Source organism: Nanorana parkeri, unplaced genomic scaffold (assembly GCF_000935625.1).
Source record: "Nanorana parkeri isolate BGI_ZX_2015 unplaced genomic scaffold, ASM93562v1 scaffold629, whole genome shotgun sequence".
Lineage (NCBI taxonomy): Eukaryota > Metazoa > Chordata > Amphibia > Anura > Dicroglossidae > Nanorana > Nanorana parkeri.
This window is the reverse complement of record NW_017306897.1, coordinates 449,477-467,559: the sequence shown is the minus strand read 5'-3', so window position 1 is coordinate 467,559 and position 18,083 is coordinate 449,477. Positions and strand designations below refer to the sequence as shown.

The following is an 18,083-nucleotide window of genomic DNA, read 5'->3' as shown; positions in this document are numbered from 1 at the left end:
TCTTGTTAAATAACTTATTTTAGTCCTAGTGATGTCATCACAGGGTATCTGTGCTACTCTATACAATGCAGGCAGATCATGGCTGGTTGAAGGGGTCACCAGGGTGCTGTATGTAGCTTCCTGAAAACATCACAACACCCTGCCTCAGCACTCCACTTCTCTCTTCATCCCTGATGTAAGCAGTGGGCTGGATCTTGGGAGTGGTATCAAAGTGCCTTGATGGGTGCTATAGCATTGATGTGTTTTCTGTCGTGTTGGCAAAAATATTGCAGGTGTGTTTTTTTTTTCATGCGTTGGGATTAGGGTTGCCACCTGTCCAGGATTCACCCAACAGTCCGGGTTTTGAGTACTGTGTCTGGGTTTCATGGCAGCTGAAACCCGGACACAAGATGTCAGACAGACAAGGGCAACTAAAATTAAGATAGGGGCTATGCGCCTCGCTCTCTCATGTGTATTCTCCCCCAAAAAATTATGCACGTCACTAGAGTGTTCGGGTTTCGATGGAGGAAAGGTGGCAACCCTAGTCGGCATCCCATTCAAACCAAAAAACATTTTTAAATTAAAAACGAGATTGTAGTCCATCAGAGGAGTGAGCTTGGAGCGGTGGCCAGGGGCGTGCCAAGGCGGGGTGACACCCTGCTGTGACGTCAACGTAATGCGCGTGATGATGTCACATGCTGTTACCACTGTTACCTACCAGCAGCCGTCTTGGTGATGGACGCTAGACATGTAAGCTGCCGAAAAATTCGGTTCAGTTCCGTTCAGATATTTCATTATTTCGTGATTCAGATCCGAAATGTAATTCGGTTCGGGTTTCGGATTCGGAGGAAATCCGAATTTTAATTAGTTTCAGATGAGTTCAGTAATATTCGTTGCAAATACCACAGAAAACCATATACAGATATTAATACTAAAGCTGAGGCTCCCAGACCCGAATGGCATTTGAGATCCGAATTTCCAAATTGCATTCGGGAGCTCCCAAATGCAATTTGGAAATTCGGATCCCAAATGCCAATCGGGTCTGGGAGCCTCAGCTTTAGTATTCTATGTACTGTATATATATATATGCGTTCCATGTTGCCGAAACGAAAATTCGTGTTCAGACCGATACGGATGGATTAAACCCGTAAAACACTGATTGGCCAGAAAGTCACATGTCCGATTCAGTTTAGTTTGTATATGAAATTCCGACGGGATCCGAAATTCGGAAATGGAGATTCGGATTCGGAAACATTCGGATGCATTGGGATTTGGAAATTCAAATGTGTCCAAATGTCCGAATTTCAGAAAATTAGTCCGAATTTTGATTTCGGAACAAAACGAATTGCACATGTCTAATGGACGACGGCAGAGAGAGGAGGGGACGTAACCCAGCGGGGTAAGGTATGCTGCCGGGTCTCCTCCTCTCTGGAGCAACTGCCGGGCTCTTGGTCCATGACCGAGTGCCCAGCTTTTCTGAGGGGGTGACACCAAAAAGACTGTCAGTCATTTTGGTGTAACCCTTCCAATGGTGTCACCCGGGTGCGGGCTGCACCCTCTAGTGACGCCACTGACAGTGACTACTTTACAACACACACAGGGACCATGGGGAACACAAGTAGTCACCCTCCAGAAGGAAGGACAGTGTCAGCACCAATTCAGAGATAATTGGAGGATCTACAGCCGAGTGATACACAAATAAGATACATTGTTGTGAATAGTTAAAGTACTTGAATGCATTTTTAAGATTTAACTCCGGAGTTTTGTGTCACTTTAAAAAGAAACTTTGTTGCACATAAAAATAATGTATTTCTCCGCTTCATCCCAGAGAATAAATGAAGCGTCTTTATTAACTCCATGTGTGTCACGTCTAAATCCGGTCGTAGAACTTGTTCTGGTTTTGTAGTTGGTGAATGTATGAAATGCTTCTCGCTGTGTCAGTCAGTGTGTGTATGCATGATTCACTCGCAGAGAGGGGGGCCGGCACTGCTACAGATACAGATTTGTCCTAGGACAGAATCCTTGACTATTCCTTTAATGATTCTTCAGACACAGAGAACCATGCAGTGCATGCAGGAGGTGGGGAGAAGAGAATGGAAGGCAGGAGGGAAAAAGAACACAGGGCTTGTCTTCACTCCTGACGTCACCCCTGCCTTTTAAAAAAAAAGACTGAGACAAAAGGCCATCAATGCTTTTCATGTATGGATCAGCTGGGACTAGCCTGCAACCTCATCCCTTCCTACCACTGATTCTGCACCGCAGCGAACGCCAACTGTCTCCAATCAATGCATTTAACACCGCTACCCAGGGATGAGGTGCCTCTTATATTGGATTCTAACAGCAGTCTCCGTCTGTCAGGTAGGTCCTAGGGATGGTGGGTTGGCTTGTGGCAAGTTTTGAGAAGTTCTGAAGGTGTGACCTGATTGGAGGGGCTTGGAGAACACACCTGCAATAAAGGGTTACAAGCTCTAGAAGAAGATTTCAAAGTGATGTAAAAGTTATTTTGGAACTTTACATCTGTACAAAACACATGTGGCACCAAAATAGTTAATCCTTAATTTTGGAGGCCACACTAAGAGGTGAGAAGACCAAGAGATGATCAGATGCTGTGCTTTGATGCACATTAAAGATCATAAGGACTCTTTTTACTGCTGTGCTCATTAAGCTTCATTGCTTGTTTTATGTTTGACCCAATGCGCAGGTAGATCTTCAGCCTTTACCCATCTGAAAGCCGAGTTAATGGTGAGACCCCACCGGCTTTGAGATGCCACCTGCAAAGCATGCTGAGACTTGTAGTCAGATGCTGTGGTGTGATGCACTTTGAAGGTCATAATGATCATTTTTACTGCTTTGCTCATTAAGCTTCATTGCTTGTTTTAGGTTTGACCCAATAAACAGGTAGATCTTCAGCCTTTACCCATCTGAAAGCTGAGTTGATGGTGAGACCCCATCAGCTTTGAGCTGCCACCTGCAAAAGCATGCTGAGACTTGTAGTTTCTCAACAGCCCGTTAAGCATCATTGGTTTAATAGGTTTGACTCAATGAGCAAGTAGATCTCAAGACTTTACCCATCTGAAAGCCGAGTTGATGGTGAGACCCCACCGGCTTTGAGATGCCACCTGCAAAGCATGCTGAGACTTGTAGTCAGATGCTGTGGTGTGATGCACTTTGAAGGTCATAATGATCATTTTTACTGCTTTGCTCATTAAGCTTCATTGCTTGTTTTAGGTTTGACCCAATAAACAGGTAGATCTTCAGCCTTTACCCATCTGAAAGCTGAGTTGATGGTGAGACCCCACCAGCTTTGAGCTGCCACCTGCAAAAGCATGCTGAGACGTGTAGTTTCTCAACAGCCCGCTAAGCATCATTGGTTTAATAGGTTTGACTCAATGAGCAAGTAGATCTCAAGACTTTACCCATCTGAAAGCCGAGTTGATGGTGAGACACCACCGGCTTTGAGATGCCACCTGTAAAGAATGCTGAGACTTGTAGTTTCTCAACAGCCCATTAAGCATCATTTGTTTACTAGGTATGTTCTGCTCATTAAGCTTCATTGCTTGTTTTAGGTTTGACCCAATGAGCTGGTAGATCTTCAGCCTTTACCATATGAAAGTCCCATTAAAGGTGAGACACCACCGGCTTTGAGGTGCCACCTGCAAAAGCATGCTGTGACTTGTAGTCAAATGCTGCGGTTTGATGCACTTTGAAGATCATAGTGATCATTTTTACTGCTTTGCACATTAAGCTTCATTGGTTTAATAGGTTTGACCCAATGAGCAGGTAGATCTTCAACCTTTACCCACCTGAAAGTCCAGTTAATTGTGAGAACCCACCGGCTTTGAGATGCCACCTGCAAAGCATGCTGAGACTTGTAGTTTCTCAGTAAGCATTTAAACATCATTGGTTTAATAGTTTTGACCCAATGAGCAGGTAGATCTTCACCCTTTACCCATCTGAAAGCCCGTTTGGTGGTGAGACACCACCGGCTTCAAGATGCCACCTGCAAAAGCATGCTGAGGCTTGTAGTTTCTCAACAGTTGACTTGCTTTCACATGAGGGCTACAAATAGGAAACCTAAATGTTATCTGAAAGAAATTTGACATAGTTAGAAGCCAGTTTGCTACAATGTTATGATGGAGACTTGATCTTATCTAATTGATCTTCTATTGACTTGACAAGGCGATGTTGAGATTGGTATATCCCTCAATACCCGATGAATTGTCAGTTTCAAGACAACTAGAATCCCATCACTTGGTTACCTCCGACCTAAAGATGATTTTTTTAAAGGGTTTGCAAAACGAGCAGGGAACTTTGAGAGTTATGGTTCTTCAACCCTGATAAGCTCTCAGTCATTGCAAATGCATGCCGAGACTTGCAGTGTCTCAACAGTTGGCTTGCTTTAACATGATAGCTGCAAATCAGTAACATTAATGTTATCTGAAAGAAAAAAACACATTGAAGTATGACATAGACAGAGGGGGTCAGTTTGCTAAAATCTAATGATAGGGACTTGATCTGTCTGATATGATAATGACTTGGCCAGGAGGTGCTGAGACTTCCTCAATACCTAATCAATTTACAGTTTGAGGACAACCTTGAATCCCATCACCCGGTCAGCTCTGATCTAAAGAGAAATGTTTTATGGTTTTGCAAAACGTTTGCAGATAAAAACAAGGGAACTTTGAGACTTGTAGTTCTTCACCACCTGGAAGCTCTGCGCCATTACACTATAGGGCTGCTGTAATATTACCTCCACTAATCTACATTTAGGGCCCATTTAGATCTAAGTATGTAAGTAGCTGTGCTTTTTTTTTTTGCAGCAGTAGGCAGATGCATTGTCACCTTTCCCTTTGTGCACTGACATGCGTTATCGATGCATATGAACACATGTTTTCGTGCTTTAAAACGCAACAGTGTGAAGACATTGAGGGGAATTTATCAAAACTGGAGCAGACGAAAACTGGAGCAGATGTGCATGGCAACCAATCAGCTTCTGTCTTTTATTTTCAAATCTTAACTGAACAAACTAAAGGGAGAAGCTGATTGGCTGCCATGCACAGTTGCCCCAGGTTTTGTCTTCTCCAGTTTTGATGAATTCCCCTCATTAATTATTATTATATATCATGTAAAGACATCATTTGACATTTGATAATATTGAGAGCTTGTAACATTTTTACACCTCTCAGAATTAGTTAATTGTCATTACAATGAGGTGTGCTTAAAGGGGAAAGTACCACATCCCAACAAATTTCTATGTGTTTCACGGAAATCTGCTTCTTCAGGGATAGGCTACTGTCTTTCTGTCCCTCTCAGAATGAGGTTGACAATACATTAAGCATTGTAGTTCTTCACCACCTGGTGACCACAGGAGTGAGATACGTTGACGACCTCCAAACGGGTTAGTTAAAAGTGACACTAAATGTAGGAATTAAATCTTAAAAATACATTCAAGTACCTCAACTATTAACAAAAATGTATCTTATTTGTGTATCACTCGGCTGTAGATCCTCAAATAATCTCTGATTTGGTGCTGACACTGTCCTTCCTTCTGGAGGGGGGCTACTTTTGTTCCCCATGGTACCCGTGTGTGTTATAAAGTAGTCACCGCTCCAAGCTTGCTCCTGTGATGGACTACAATCTCGTGTTTAGTTTACTGATTTGTATTGAGATTGTAGTCCATCACAGGAGCGAGCTTGGTGGGGTGAGTACTTTACAACACACACAGGGACCATGAGGAACAAAAGTAGCCCCCCTCCAGAAGGAAGGACAGTGTCAGCACCAATTCACAGATGATTGGAGGATCTACAGCCGAGTGATACACAAATAAGATACATTTTTAGTAGTTAGGGTGCTTGAATGCATTTTTAAGATGTAACCCCTGAGTTTGGTGTCACTTTGAGTTTTCTGAAATGTCACTTGTATGGGGGTTTCCAGATACTGACACCTCTGACAGTTCATCTTGTACAGGGAAAGGCAGCTTGAGGCTCTCAGCTCTGCAGCTGAAGACTTTTGGGTCTGACTCAACACACGTGGCAGAGGCTGCGAGCTGAGCAGTGAGGATGGAAGGAGGAGGCAATGTTAGGAAACAAGTTGTGTGTCTGGAAGCAGAACGCTGATTTACTGTATAATAAACAGCGGCGGCGTTCTGTGAAATTTTCTCTTGTTTGATTTGGACGGAGTCACTCATTGCATAAACCAACTACGAGGAAACAGATCTCTATCTGGGTTTTGTCCCTGGAGCAGTGTGTCCTTAGCTGTAACTTTGTCCCCGTTTTCTGCTCTAAGGTTACTTGTCTATAATGAAAGCAGGCAGATGTAAAAGGCACAAGTCAATGCAGCTCTGAGCTCTATATACATTACAAAATGTGTGTTTTTAAACCCAAGTACATTACAAAATGTGCGTTTTTAAACACAGGTACATGAATATGATCTGGTACCAGGCTTTTGCAACACAGCAGAGCTCAGACTGGGTGGAGGGAGAAGCAGCACGCAAAGCCAGTCAGTTACACTGCAGAGTTCATGTGCTAACAAGGAGCATGCTGATAGGAGGCAAGAGAAGAGTGACAGAGAGATGACGTGGGAGCAAGGTGCTGGATATGGATACTTAACTAATGAAGTTGTCCTTAATTGAGCAAAGCAGCTTAGGTTTGGCAGCTCTCCACAAAATGGTAGACCCCCAAATGAAGAAGGGTCACCCAACAGGGAGAGAGGTGAACTCATAGGTCTTCTGCTTCTCCTTCACTGCCCAGTGGCAGGCTGGGAGAGAAAGAAGACCTGTAAGTGTTGCAGCAGAGAGAATTCAGGTATCCTACCTTACTAGACAGGGCTGTGCTGTGTGCCAGAGCTGTGCAAATCTCAGGACTGGATCAAAAGAATTACCTTTGGCAGGTATAAATCCCCAATATATGTGCTTTATCTGGCAGTGGTGTCCCTAGCTAGCCTTTTTGCTTGGGGGACCCATAGTCTTGAATATGTTCTCCAGTCCAAATGTTTTTGGTTGGATAAAGTGACTGTTATCTCACATCTATGGGCAACTAAAGCATCAGCACCGTGTGACCCATCCGAGACGCGGAGTCTAATTGACAGTTGGTCTTCACCTAATGGTGTTTATGGTCGGGAAACCCTAGTGATCCTGGATTTATTTGCTAGAAACTGGCACCAGGTTGTGGCTCTCAGGATTGCCTTAACAAGGGGGTGGATGGAACAGAAAGTATACGGTGCAAAGACTGTTCACAAGTCAGTAGGCAAGAGAGTAGCCAGATCCAGACAGGGGCTGTGACAGGCATCAGGCAAGAAAGTAGTCAGGTCAATCCGGGATGGCAAGGTCCAGGCAAGAAAGTAGGCAGGTCAATCCAAGATGGCAAGGTCGAGGCAAGAAAGTAGGTAGGTCATTCAAAGATGGCACAGTTCAGGCAAGAAAGTAGGCAGGTCAATCCAAGATGGCAAGGTCCAGCAAGAGAGTAGTCAGGTAAATCTGAGTTGGCAGCAGGCAGGCAATAGATTCAGTATTATAGCTCTCTGGCACTCTTGGGTATCTGGCAAGAAGTCAAAACAGCTGCCACCAGAAGGGAAAGGTTTCAATACCTTTCAAGGCAATGAGTATGCCCAGCATCATGTGTGCCAACATACGCTAACGCCATATTGAGCCTGATGAAGGGACCCTACGTGGCCCTGAAACAATGCCATCCTTGTGATAATATGTCTACGCGTCTTTGTACCTATTTCTTCGGTGTGCTGGTGACATCTTCTATCTTTATTGATTTTAGCGGCAGTCATTTCAGCATCCATCTTTCCAGGGGTATACCAGTTGGGAGTGTGGTGGGTTCCATATTGGTCAAAATATAATAACTTATGCACACCAATGTGCCTGTTCTCACGCTTTCAAGCATGGCTAGCCATAGCCAAATGGCTTGGCCAGTAGAGCAGGATGGCCAAGCCCCATGCTGTGCATGTGTAGATCCTGGAGGTGCTGTAACAGTGCTGCCAGTCTAACAATGTACACCTGCCTACAGCAGGTGAGAGCAGAGACCTCATCAGCGTTCTGCTGCAGCTTCTTCAATGTCCAACTTGTTGAATGGGAGCATGGTGGTGACGCCACTGTATTTCCTAAGTGTAATAAAGGAAGAGATGTCAACCTGAAATTAATCACAAGAATTTTGGCAACTAAAACAGATCAAACAGCTCACACATTTGTATTTCACTTGTGTATTAGGATGTTTGGCAGGAGTTTAAAGCATCATTTGTGATCGGTTTTGGTAGAGGTAGGATATATATCTTCATTCCAGAGATAATTGTGTCTGCATTTTGCTTTTCTTTATATCTGCAGCTGGCCGGATGTTTTTGCATCTTCATGTGAGAAAAAGCGAGGACACAGATTTGGGTCACCTGGTTCCTTGTGTAGTCGGATTCTAGAAACAAATTATTTTGGAAGTTCTGGGACAGTGACAGGTGCCCACTCATTTCCTGGAGGATTTGCAGTACAAGTAGCCCATCACCAGCAGAGGTGGTTTATATGTGCTGGAGGAAGGTAGATGGGAACAGGCAGCGAGCCAAGCTCAATGGTAACTGGTGCCAATTTGCCATCTGCTTGAGATGAAACTCAACAAACAGCAGTCATGGCCGGGTCAAAAATCTAACTAGAAGGAAGGAAGGATGTATTATAGTTACCCAGTTGGGTCAGATTCCACTTTGTGAGGTGAAGCTAAAGTTGTTCGGGGCAACTGCTTATTTTTCTCACAATAGCCTTGCTATGGGAAACTACCCATAAGTTGACCACACACTTCAAAATCTACTTGTACAATCTCCATCAGATATAAGAACAGCTATACAGTGCCTTCCTATATGGATATAAATTGAATGGATTGTGTAGGCAGGAGTTCACATTACACAGGTGTTGCAAAATAAACAGGATATTGTACATCGGCTGATAGCTTCGGCTGATCCTTCGGCTATCTTCGGCTGCCTCTGCCCTTCGGTTCATTCGACTGAGCCGAAGTGACAGCCGAACCAGGGAGAATGGCCTGACGAAGGGCTGGCCATTCACCCCGCAAATGACAGCTGGGCAGAGCCAGCCATGATCGCTCCACCCAGTTGTAATGACAGATCAGAATCACCAAATTACCTGGGGATGCTGATCTGTCAATAAACAATAACAACTGGGCGGAGCCCATCGTGACGTCATTTGGCTCTGTTCACTTCTGCTGGGTTATTCACTCGGCTGCCTTCGGCTTTTCTCTGAGGCTTTACGGACAGTTCCAATGAACAAGGTCCCTTGTTGGCCAATCTTCCAATCTTGAACAGAATCTTGCATGTACCCGCACAGTATTTCCAAGACTTATTTTCATTTATATATATTTATCAAAAATTAATTGGGCAATTTACACAGTGCATATTCACCCAAAAAAATTCCTCATCAGGATTTGTCCATCATTTTCTGCCGACTTTCATTCTACTTACTATGCGGGAACAGATGGGTGAATCTTGCATAATCGAATGATGTGGTTTGAAAAAAAGGTTTATCACACTCAGGGATAAATAAGAAAAATCCACAGCTCCAAAGCAAGAAACATTTTAAAATACACATTCACCCATTTCAAACCAGGGAATCATTTGAATACCATGCAAGGTGAAAAATGGGCGAATGTTGGGCGAATATAATAAATATCACAAATCTACATTCACCGAGTCATAAATAGGAGGAATAGTACAGCAACACACCTTTTCCATTGAAGAACAAATCTGGTCGAATGTTGTGTGATTAAATTTTCAGATGGGCGAATCTTGGGTGATGCAATTTCTAACCCACGAATGTTTGAAAAGGGGCAAAAACTACTGCGGGAGGTGATTTTTTTTTAAAATGGGCAAAGCTTGGGTGAAAGTAGTGTGAATATTGGACAAAACCAATAATATACATCATTTATATCCCTTGGAACAGTAACATCCTGCAGGAGACACACGGGTGAGACATCCACGCCCACTTTTATCATGAAGTCATAATGCTTGGGGCTAAAACATTACCAGGGTCAGAATAGACATTTTTACTTAACCCCCAGCCTAAGTAAATAAAGGTGCCCTTGTGTTACTTTCAGCTTTGTTTTTTTACAAGGTAAGAACGAACGAGCGAGGGAAAGCTCACTGCTTATAAGGGCGGGCATGCAGAGCGCAGGTAATAAGCAGCTCATGAAGAATTTTTGACCTCAGGCAAATTATGTTATCTTCTGCTACATGTGCAGATACCTCCAGCCTAAAAATTTGCAGAGAACGTTTCAGACATTCAAATTATTCATATTGCATTCATCGTCCATATTACACCCGAATCATTTATAAAGTATATCTAGCTTAGTATATCTAGTTTTAGCTAAACTAGGGAATCCCTGTTGTGTTCTTATTGTGGAATAATTCTTCAGGTAGTGGAGCATTGGATTACTCGATGTGTATTTAAAAGGTGTATTGCAGTCAACTGGTAGTATTTTAATATCGTTTTGGTAACATATGGATTATATCCCTGGGTTTGTATGCTTATAGCCCTGAAAAAGGGGGGTGCTCCTAACTCATGAAACACGTTGGGTTCACTTTGAGGTTTTTAAATATAATTCTGGACTTGTATAAGTGGAGTGGCACTTATTTACTTTTCCCAAGAACGACCTATGGCAGTCCTAAAACAAATAGAGATGCCACTTACCTTGAATACACCTTTTTAAATATATTGATAAACCCAGTGCTCCTCACCACCTGAAAAATTATTGAGCAATACAAATCCAATAGTGGTTCCCTACTTTATCTAAAAATAGACATACCAGGCTGCATATACTGTACTTTACACATACTGCTGTGGGTGGTCTACAGGAAAAGTAAATATAGGATAAGGAAAAGAAGCCCCACTGTACAAATATAAGTCCAGAATGATATTAAGGAAAAGCCAACGCATTTTGAGGGTTGGGAGAATTCCCCTTCTTCAGAGCTATAAATATATTAAACAATCCCCACACAGCTACCTCCTCATGTATCACTTGCCCCTCCATTTTAGATTGTAAGCCCTCACGGGCCGGGCCCTCCTTACCATCTTGTCTTGAATTGTATTGTGATTGTAATGTCATCCTTATATTTTAAAGCTCTGCGCAAACTGTTGGAGCTATATAAATCCTGTATAATAATAATAAACAATGAATATAATCAATGTGTCATCTAAAGCGGTGGTTTTCAACCTCTGTAAGCTCAGGACCCACATTTGTCTCTGGTCATTAAGTTGCGACCCAAGTCGTACTGCAATGGAAAGCACAGCATTGCAGTGCTGGGCATTTGGGTGCAGGTGATCTGACTGTGGGTGGGAGGTGCGTTTGGGGTGTCATTCAAATAAATGGCAACGCAACACACCGATTGCGTGGTGCAGTGCGTTAATCGCGACGAGCGCACAGTATTAGTGTGAACGGACCGTCAAGAACACTGACAGACACAATCTCACACACACATACACACTCCAAAAAAACTATAATTTTTTTCCTTATTTTAACATCCACCCAGTCTCCCTACCTTACGAGAACTGGAGTGGATCCTCAGCCTGGGGTTCAGTGTGGGCTGCTGTGATGGAGCTCTATCCGTATGTGCATTGCTTGTACAGCTCCCTTGTGCGCCCTGTAGAGGTGCCAGGAGCCAGAATGTGACATCACTCCAGTCCAGGCGCTTCTACAGGGCACATGCGGGAGCTGTAAGCAATGCACGTATGGATGGAGCTCCCTTATGGCCATACTTCCAGCCCACCTCAACACAAGCTGACAGTGCTGTGCTAGGGGGAGGCTGAGGAATGTCCCACCTAGAAAAGTGGAAGGCACGTGGTGACCTACTGAACATGGGGAAATTAAAATACTATTTATGAAATCACAAGTAAGGAACAATACATTTACAGTAAATAAGTACTACAAAGAGTTCAGAAAAAATAAAAACAATGAATTATCAATAATAAATTAATTCTAAATTACAAATTGAAAATCTAATTCAATAGAGGGTTATTTTTAGTCTCATTTATATATATATATATTATTAAAGATCACATGAGTTAAATAATGGTGACTTATACGGTATAATGATGGCATTTAATCATCCATTTTTTGAGTGATAGTGTATCAAATTATGTGTAATTGACTCCAAATGATACAAGATGGAAGTAGTGTCCTTCCTTCTGGAGTGTGGCTACTTTTGTTCCTCATGGTCCCTGTGTGTGTTGTAAAGTTCACTCCCGTGAAGGACTACAATCTCAAATTGGTAAACTAAATGTGAGATTGTAGGCCATAACAGGAGCAACATTGGAGCAGTGGCTACAGAAATCTTTCTCTTTTGGAGGCTTCTGGGTGGAGCTGGGAAAGGGGTACTGGCATTTGGGAGAGTGGCACAAGAGAAGCCAAAAATGGTGTCAGGCTGGACACGTGTATAGTCAGTCACCTCAAGAGATTGCGCCAACACTGCAAGAGGACAGACTTGAGCATCTGTTCAGTGGGTAAGGTATGGAGACATGATTGTCCAACAAAGATAAAGTGAGATAAGTAACAACCATGTAAATAAAGACCTGAATGCCCTACAAGGGTACTGAGACAGCTCTAGTTGTGCAGGTGGACAGATACGTGCGCCTCCATCTGTGGGCCCATGCTACAGTGTGGAGGGTAAAGCACTATGTACAGACCAGCCAAACAGTGGCCACCATAAGTCACCATGACTTCCCTTTCTATGTAATATTTATGAGGGGGTTGGGGAGTTGTATTTGCCTTAATTAACCCTGTTTGTACTGTGCTGGCAGGTTTCACTATAAGGCCTCATTCACACGAGAAAAAGCCGGCATGTACAGCTCCGTGCTGCGTGCACAGCCATATCCGGCAGCTCCTGGGAAGGAGAGGTGCTTCGTGTGATTAGTACACAGCCCCTGTCCTTCTCTATGGGAGTACGCGGCCGTACGCCGCCCTACGCTCACCCCAAGTGGCCTTATAGTGAAACCTGCCAGCACAGTACAAACAGGGTTAATTAAGGCAAATACAACTCCCCAACCCCCTCATAAATATTACATAGAAAGGGAAGTCATGGTGACTTATGGTGGCCACTGGTCAACTGGCCATAAACACCCCCAATATAGAAAGCAATGCTCCAGATTTTGAACATGTGTGTCCCTTTTTTGCCACTCTTGTGCAAAAGAACAAATACCTTCAGCGGTCAAGGGCCCTCGTTTTCACCCTAACATTTCCCACCTTGTTGGAAATTCTCCCCAAGTAGGTATGATGCTTTTTTGTAGACCAAAAGTCCAAAGAATGTATCAAGTATCACTATCATTGTGAGGTTATATTGGCCTGTACTCTGAAAACTGGTTGGAGGAAGGGCTAATGTCTCCCACTCCATTACTCTTGGGGGAGGTGGATCTGCCTGTCTTTGGCAGTCTTTCTGACATGCTTCTCACCTTCTCTCTTCTTAGAAATCACTTTACAATTAAACAACTTTCTAAAACTATTTTACTCGGCAGCCCTTGGAGAGTTTCCAGCCCTGTAGATTTATGTGACCATTGATGGTCTGAAGGTAATATAGTGCATTCAGTCACACGATGTTATTAACATGATGGCAAACCAGATGTCCCCTGCATTACCGATGAAGGTAATAAAACATGTGTCTGATGACTATACAAGGAAAAAAATCACCTCATTGGCCTTGTAACCTATAATCATGGGCCTACTAGCTCTGCCAAGTCTCCTTTATGGAGGCCAAAAATACCCCGATTATAGCAAGCAATGTTACTGATTTTGGATGTTGGCTGTTATATGTAGTTGTCCCATTTCTGCAGAGCAGAAAAGCAAATACCTGTAGGCTGGGTTCACACCTAGGCGGCACTATTTTGTATGCAGGTTAACAGCATGCGGTTATCTGCGCATTTATGCGCGTTGTGCACATTTGTATGCGTGTTTTAACACGTGTACATGAACATGAAGACACGCGTTTTGATTGGCAGCTCATAAACCATTGTGGGCAATGGAAGAACTCACGTATAACTGTGCAAAAACGCTCACGAAAATTTACAACATGCTTCTGTTGCGTGTTTTTAGGCATTTCCAATGAAGTCTATAAGGGAAGAAAAGCGATTTTAACTGCCCAAAGAAGCTCCTGTATCTTTTTGGCCGTTTGGCGTTTTTCTGCTCAGGTGTGAACCAGGGCCATTGAAAATCATGGGATTTCTTGTGTTGGGCAGTTAAAAGCGCTTTTCAAACTGCTCAGTGGTCAAGGGCACCTTGTTGGATATTCTTCCTGAACAAGCATGCTCCTTCATTCTTTGTGGAAAGAAGACCTGAAGTACCACACAGGTGCCACCATCATTGTGAGGTTACTGTACATTGGCTTGAATTTTGAAAACTGATTGCAGGAAGGTCAAATGTGTCGCCTTCCGTCATCTTTAGGAGGGAGGATCTGCCTGTCTATGGCAACCTTGCTCTTCTCACCATCTATCGTCTTAGCAATCACATTACAATGAGAGAACACTCTGAAACTATTTTCTCGGCTGTCTTTGGAGAGTTTCCAGCCCTGTAGATTTATGTGACAGTTGTTGGTCTGAAGGTAATATATACAAGAAAAAAGCCACCTCTTGGGCCTTACAACTTATAAGAATAAGCCTGCTAGCTCTGCCAAGCAGGGGCGTCCCGCGTCCGGGTGTCACCCGGAGCGGAGACCGGGTGACACCTCGCCACGACTTAATCATGCATGCCTGTGACGTCACTACGCGCTACCATCTAATTGACGCCTGGTGATGGACGCCGGCAGAGGGAGAAGGGGACATTCACTCGGCGGGATGAGGTATGCCACCAGGTTCCCTCCTCTAATGGTGTCACCCGGGTACCCCCGCACCCCCCTTGTGACGCCATTGCTGCCAAGTAACCTTTAGTGTGGCCATAAATACCCTCAGCAAGCAAACAATACTCTTGATTTTGGACATTGATTGTGAAATGTAGTTGTCCTTTTCTGCAGAGCAGAAGAACAAACCCCTTCAGCAGTCAAAGGCCCTCATTTTCACTGAGATATCCCACCTCTTTGGAAATTCATCCTGAACAAACATGTTCCTTCATTCTTCTTTGTAGAGTGAAGAAATAAAGTACCACCTGCGTGCCACCGTCATTGTGAGGTTATATTGGTCTGTACTGGTTGGAGGCAGGACAAATGTCACCCAGTTGATTGCTCTTGTGAGGGAAAGATCTGCCCATCTATGGCCACCCTATGAAGTGCTTCTCGACCTTCTCTCTTCTTAGCAATCACTTTACAATGAGAGAACTTTCTAAAACCCTTTTCTCGGCTGCCCTTGGAGAGCTTCCAGCCCCGTAGATTTATGTGACAGTTGTTGGGCCGTAGGTAATATAGCGCAGTGTTATTAACATTTTGGCAAACCAGATGTCTCCTGCACGTTCCTAATTATAACGATAATTGAACAATTCCTGTAGACGTCCACATTCCTGCGCTAAATATTGGATGAGGGGGAAGGGCAGAAGAGAAAGTGCATCATACTGAACAGGTAAATGACATTGAAGAAGAAGAAAATCCGGAAAAGGGACTATGGGAGTTTACGTAAAATGAAATATAACACCAACGTAGGCATAAAAGAGAACTTAAGCTACTATATAAAAGAAGCCTGAAGAGCAGAAAAATGAGAGCTGCTATTGCTGACCTGGTTTAAAGGAGAAGGCCCCAGAGTGGTTATCTTAATCCTTGCATCTCTACTTGATGGCTTAGGGGCCCGGAAAAAAATATGTAGAACGGGACCACCAACAGCTCTTTGGCTGCATGCTTTTTTAAGGTCAAAGACTCAGTAGATGGTGAAGTATGGATGAATATGACGACCCTCAAAGTCAGCAGTGGGAGCTGCCATATCTCTTTTTTTTACAAGTTCCCTTTAAAATGAAAACCAGCTTTTGCTGAGGAATAAAAGCGGCCCTCTTCAGGCCAATTCCAGTACATACATTGTAAACAAAAACCTCTTTCTAGGTTCTCACCTTCTTGTTTTCCTTAAATAAGAAACAGACCACCTCAGGAGCTACCTGAAACTGACGGATAACAGGAAGGGTCTGCCTGCTATCATCATAGTCACAGTGTTGTAAAAATAGATGAAATGTAACACAACACCCAATGCCAGTATAGGATCAAAAACAAAAGTCTCACTACAGTGAACCTAGAGAAAATGCAGGGAAGGTCTGCCATTTCACTTCAAGCTCTGTGTAAGCTTCTGGAAAAAGTAGGGAGCCAATCCCATGACCAGGAAATAATATTTCCAGGGAGTGTCCTGTTCTGTAGAGAATAGCTTAGTAACTCGATTGTGCTTCTCAATAAAGTAGTCGATAAAGAGTAGTAGTCAATTATTAATGAAACTTCTACTATAGGGGATGCCTGCCACTCTACTTCAAGTTCTGTTCAAAACTCTGGGAAAAGCAGTGAGCTAATCACATGCACATTTTTGAGCATGCGCTGTATACAATGTATAGAAAATTCCCAGTGTTGGCATGGATGTAAAGAAGCAATATTTGAACATTTTTCAGGTTTTCTGGTATATCCTTTTTCTTAGCAAAAGCACCATTTCCTTTTAGGAACAACTCTGAAAAGCGCTGCTTACATCTAAACAATTAAAAAAAAAGAAAACAGGAGCCCTTTCTATAACTAAAGATGTATGGTACATGTTTGTGGTGTGTTAATGCAATTTGCATTAACATACATTGTGCTAAGGCAGCCCTTTGAAAATAATAGGCTGCCAACCTACCAGTGTCATGAAATTTGCAGTGCGCCGCAACGCACAGGATGGAGCTGAGGAGCATAGGAAATATGCATTTATTTTCTATGCTCCTCAGCTCCATCCTGTGGCCATAATGCAGTATTACATCACAATTCATTCATCTTAAAAAGAAAAGATATTAAGAAGATTTGCTTTTGCAATTATTCTCAAAAAAGAACGTTCACCAACATTTGCAAGGCGCATGGCCCCGGAAATTGTTTATAAATAGACCCTTTAGACTTAACAAGCATTTAACCATTGAAATTGGAGTGGGGCCCCACTGCAAGGGTATTTTTTAGTTCAGCTTTAGTTCTTCTTTAATCGGCCATGAGGGGTCTATTTCAGTCACACACCTTCACCCAGGATTCACACATTTGATTAAATGACTTCCATTGGAAAAATGTGTAAATGCTGGGTGACAGTTGAGTGAATCTTGTGTGAAAACATGAGTAAATCAGGCATATCCAGCAAGGCTGGCAGCGCTGCTCAGTGTCCCGCATTTAAACAATCCTTCTAACAAGTCACTGAAATGCAGATAACATTTTGATTGGTTTGGCGGATGTGTCTGGCAGTGCTGGAGAAACACTTTGAAATGAAGTGAGCGTAGTTAAAGGACTGGATCGGCTTCCAGGAAAGTAATAAGACAATTGCCTTGAGAGATGGGAGCCAAGAAGTATTGGAGCAAGATAAAAAATCTGCTAAAGAGAAGAGAAAATAGGAGAACCAGTCCTGACTGGACCTTTCTAAGAATCTGAATATTTTTGGGGAAGTCAAGGCACCATAATAAAGATTTAATGCAATAAGATAGAACCCTTGATACATGCATTTAAGCCGAAGTTTAAACTGCTTTTATTTTACCTTCCCCGGTTCCTGTTTTCATTACACAACTTATTTTAGACCCAATGATGTCATTGTTGGATCTCTGTGCTTCTTTGTGCAATGCAGGCAGATCATGGCTGGTGGGAGGGGCCGGCAGGGTGCTGTAAATAGCCTCCTGAAAATATCACATGCAAGCAGTGGGTTGGCTCTTGGGTGTCAGTCTGCAGTCTGCCCTAGGTAACACCCACATGCGATGCTGAACCTCTTTGAATTAAAGAACTGAAATCCAATGAATGGAATGGGCAGAGCCAGGGATAGACAGGCCGGGAAGGATCAAGCTACATGATGCTGGACGCCCTCTAGCCAGGTAATGAGGCGGGCCCTATTTGACCTGCTGCAGCTTCTAATGCACATTGTGATATCAGAGGTTCAGTATTAATGCCTTTATTTTGACGGTACCTACATTTGTCCTTTATGATCCATTTGTCTCATATGATCCAGCTGTCCTGATTCC

The 18,083-nt window shown here is 43.3% G+C and overlaps 1 protein-coding gene across 1 annotated transcript in view; it reads left to right on the top strand.

The window, feature by feature from the left end:
* The first annotated feature begins 2,057 nt into the window (after positions 1-2,057).
* WISP1 (WNT1 inducible signaling pathway protein 1) overlaps positions 2,058-18,083 on the top strand; it is a 56,812-nt gene continuing 40,786 nt past the window's right edge. The window contains exon 1 of the mRNA XM_018563076.1: positions 2,058-2,337. Within this exon, the coding sequence (XP_018418578.1) occupies positions 2,290-2,337 (48 nt within the window). The 5' untranslated portion in view covers positions 2,058-2,289. The remainder of the gene's footprint in view (positions 2,338-18,083) is intronic.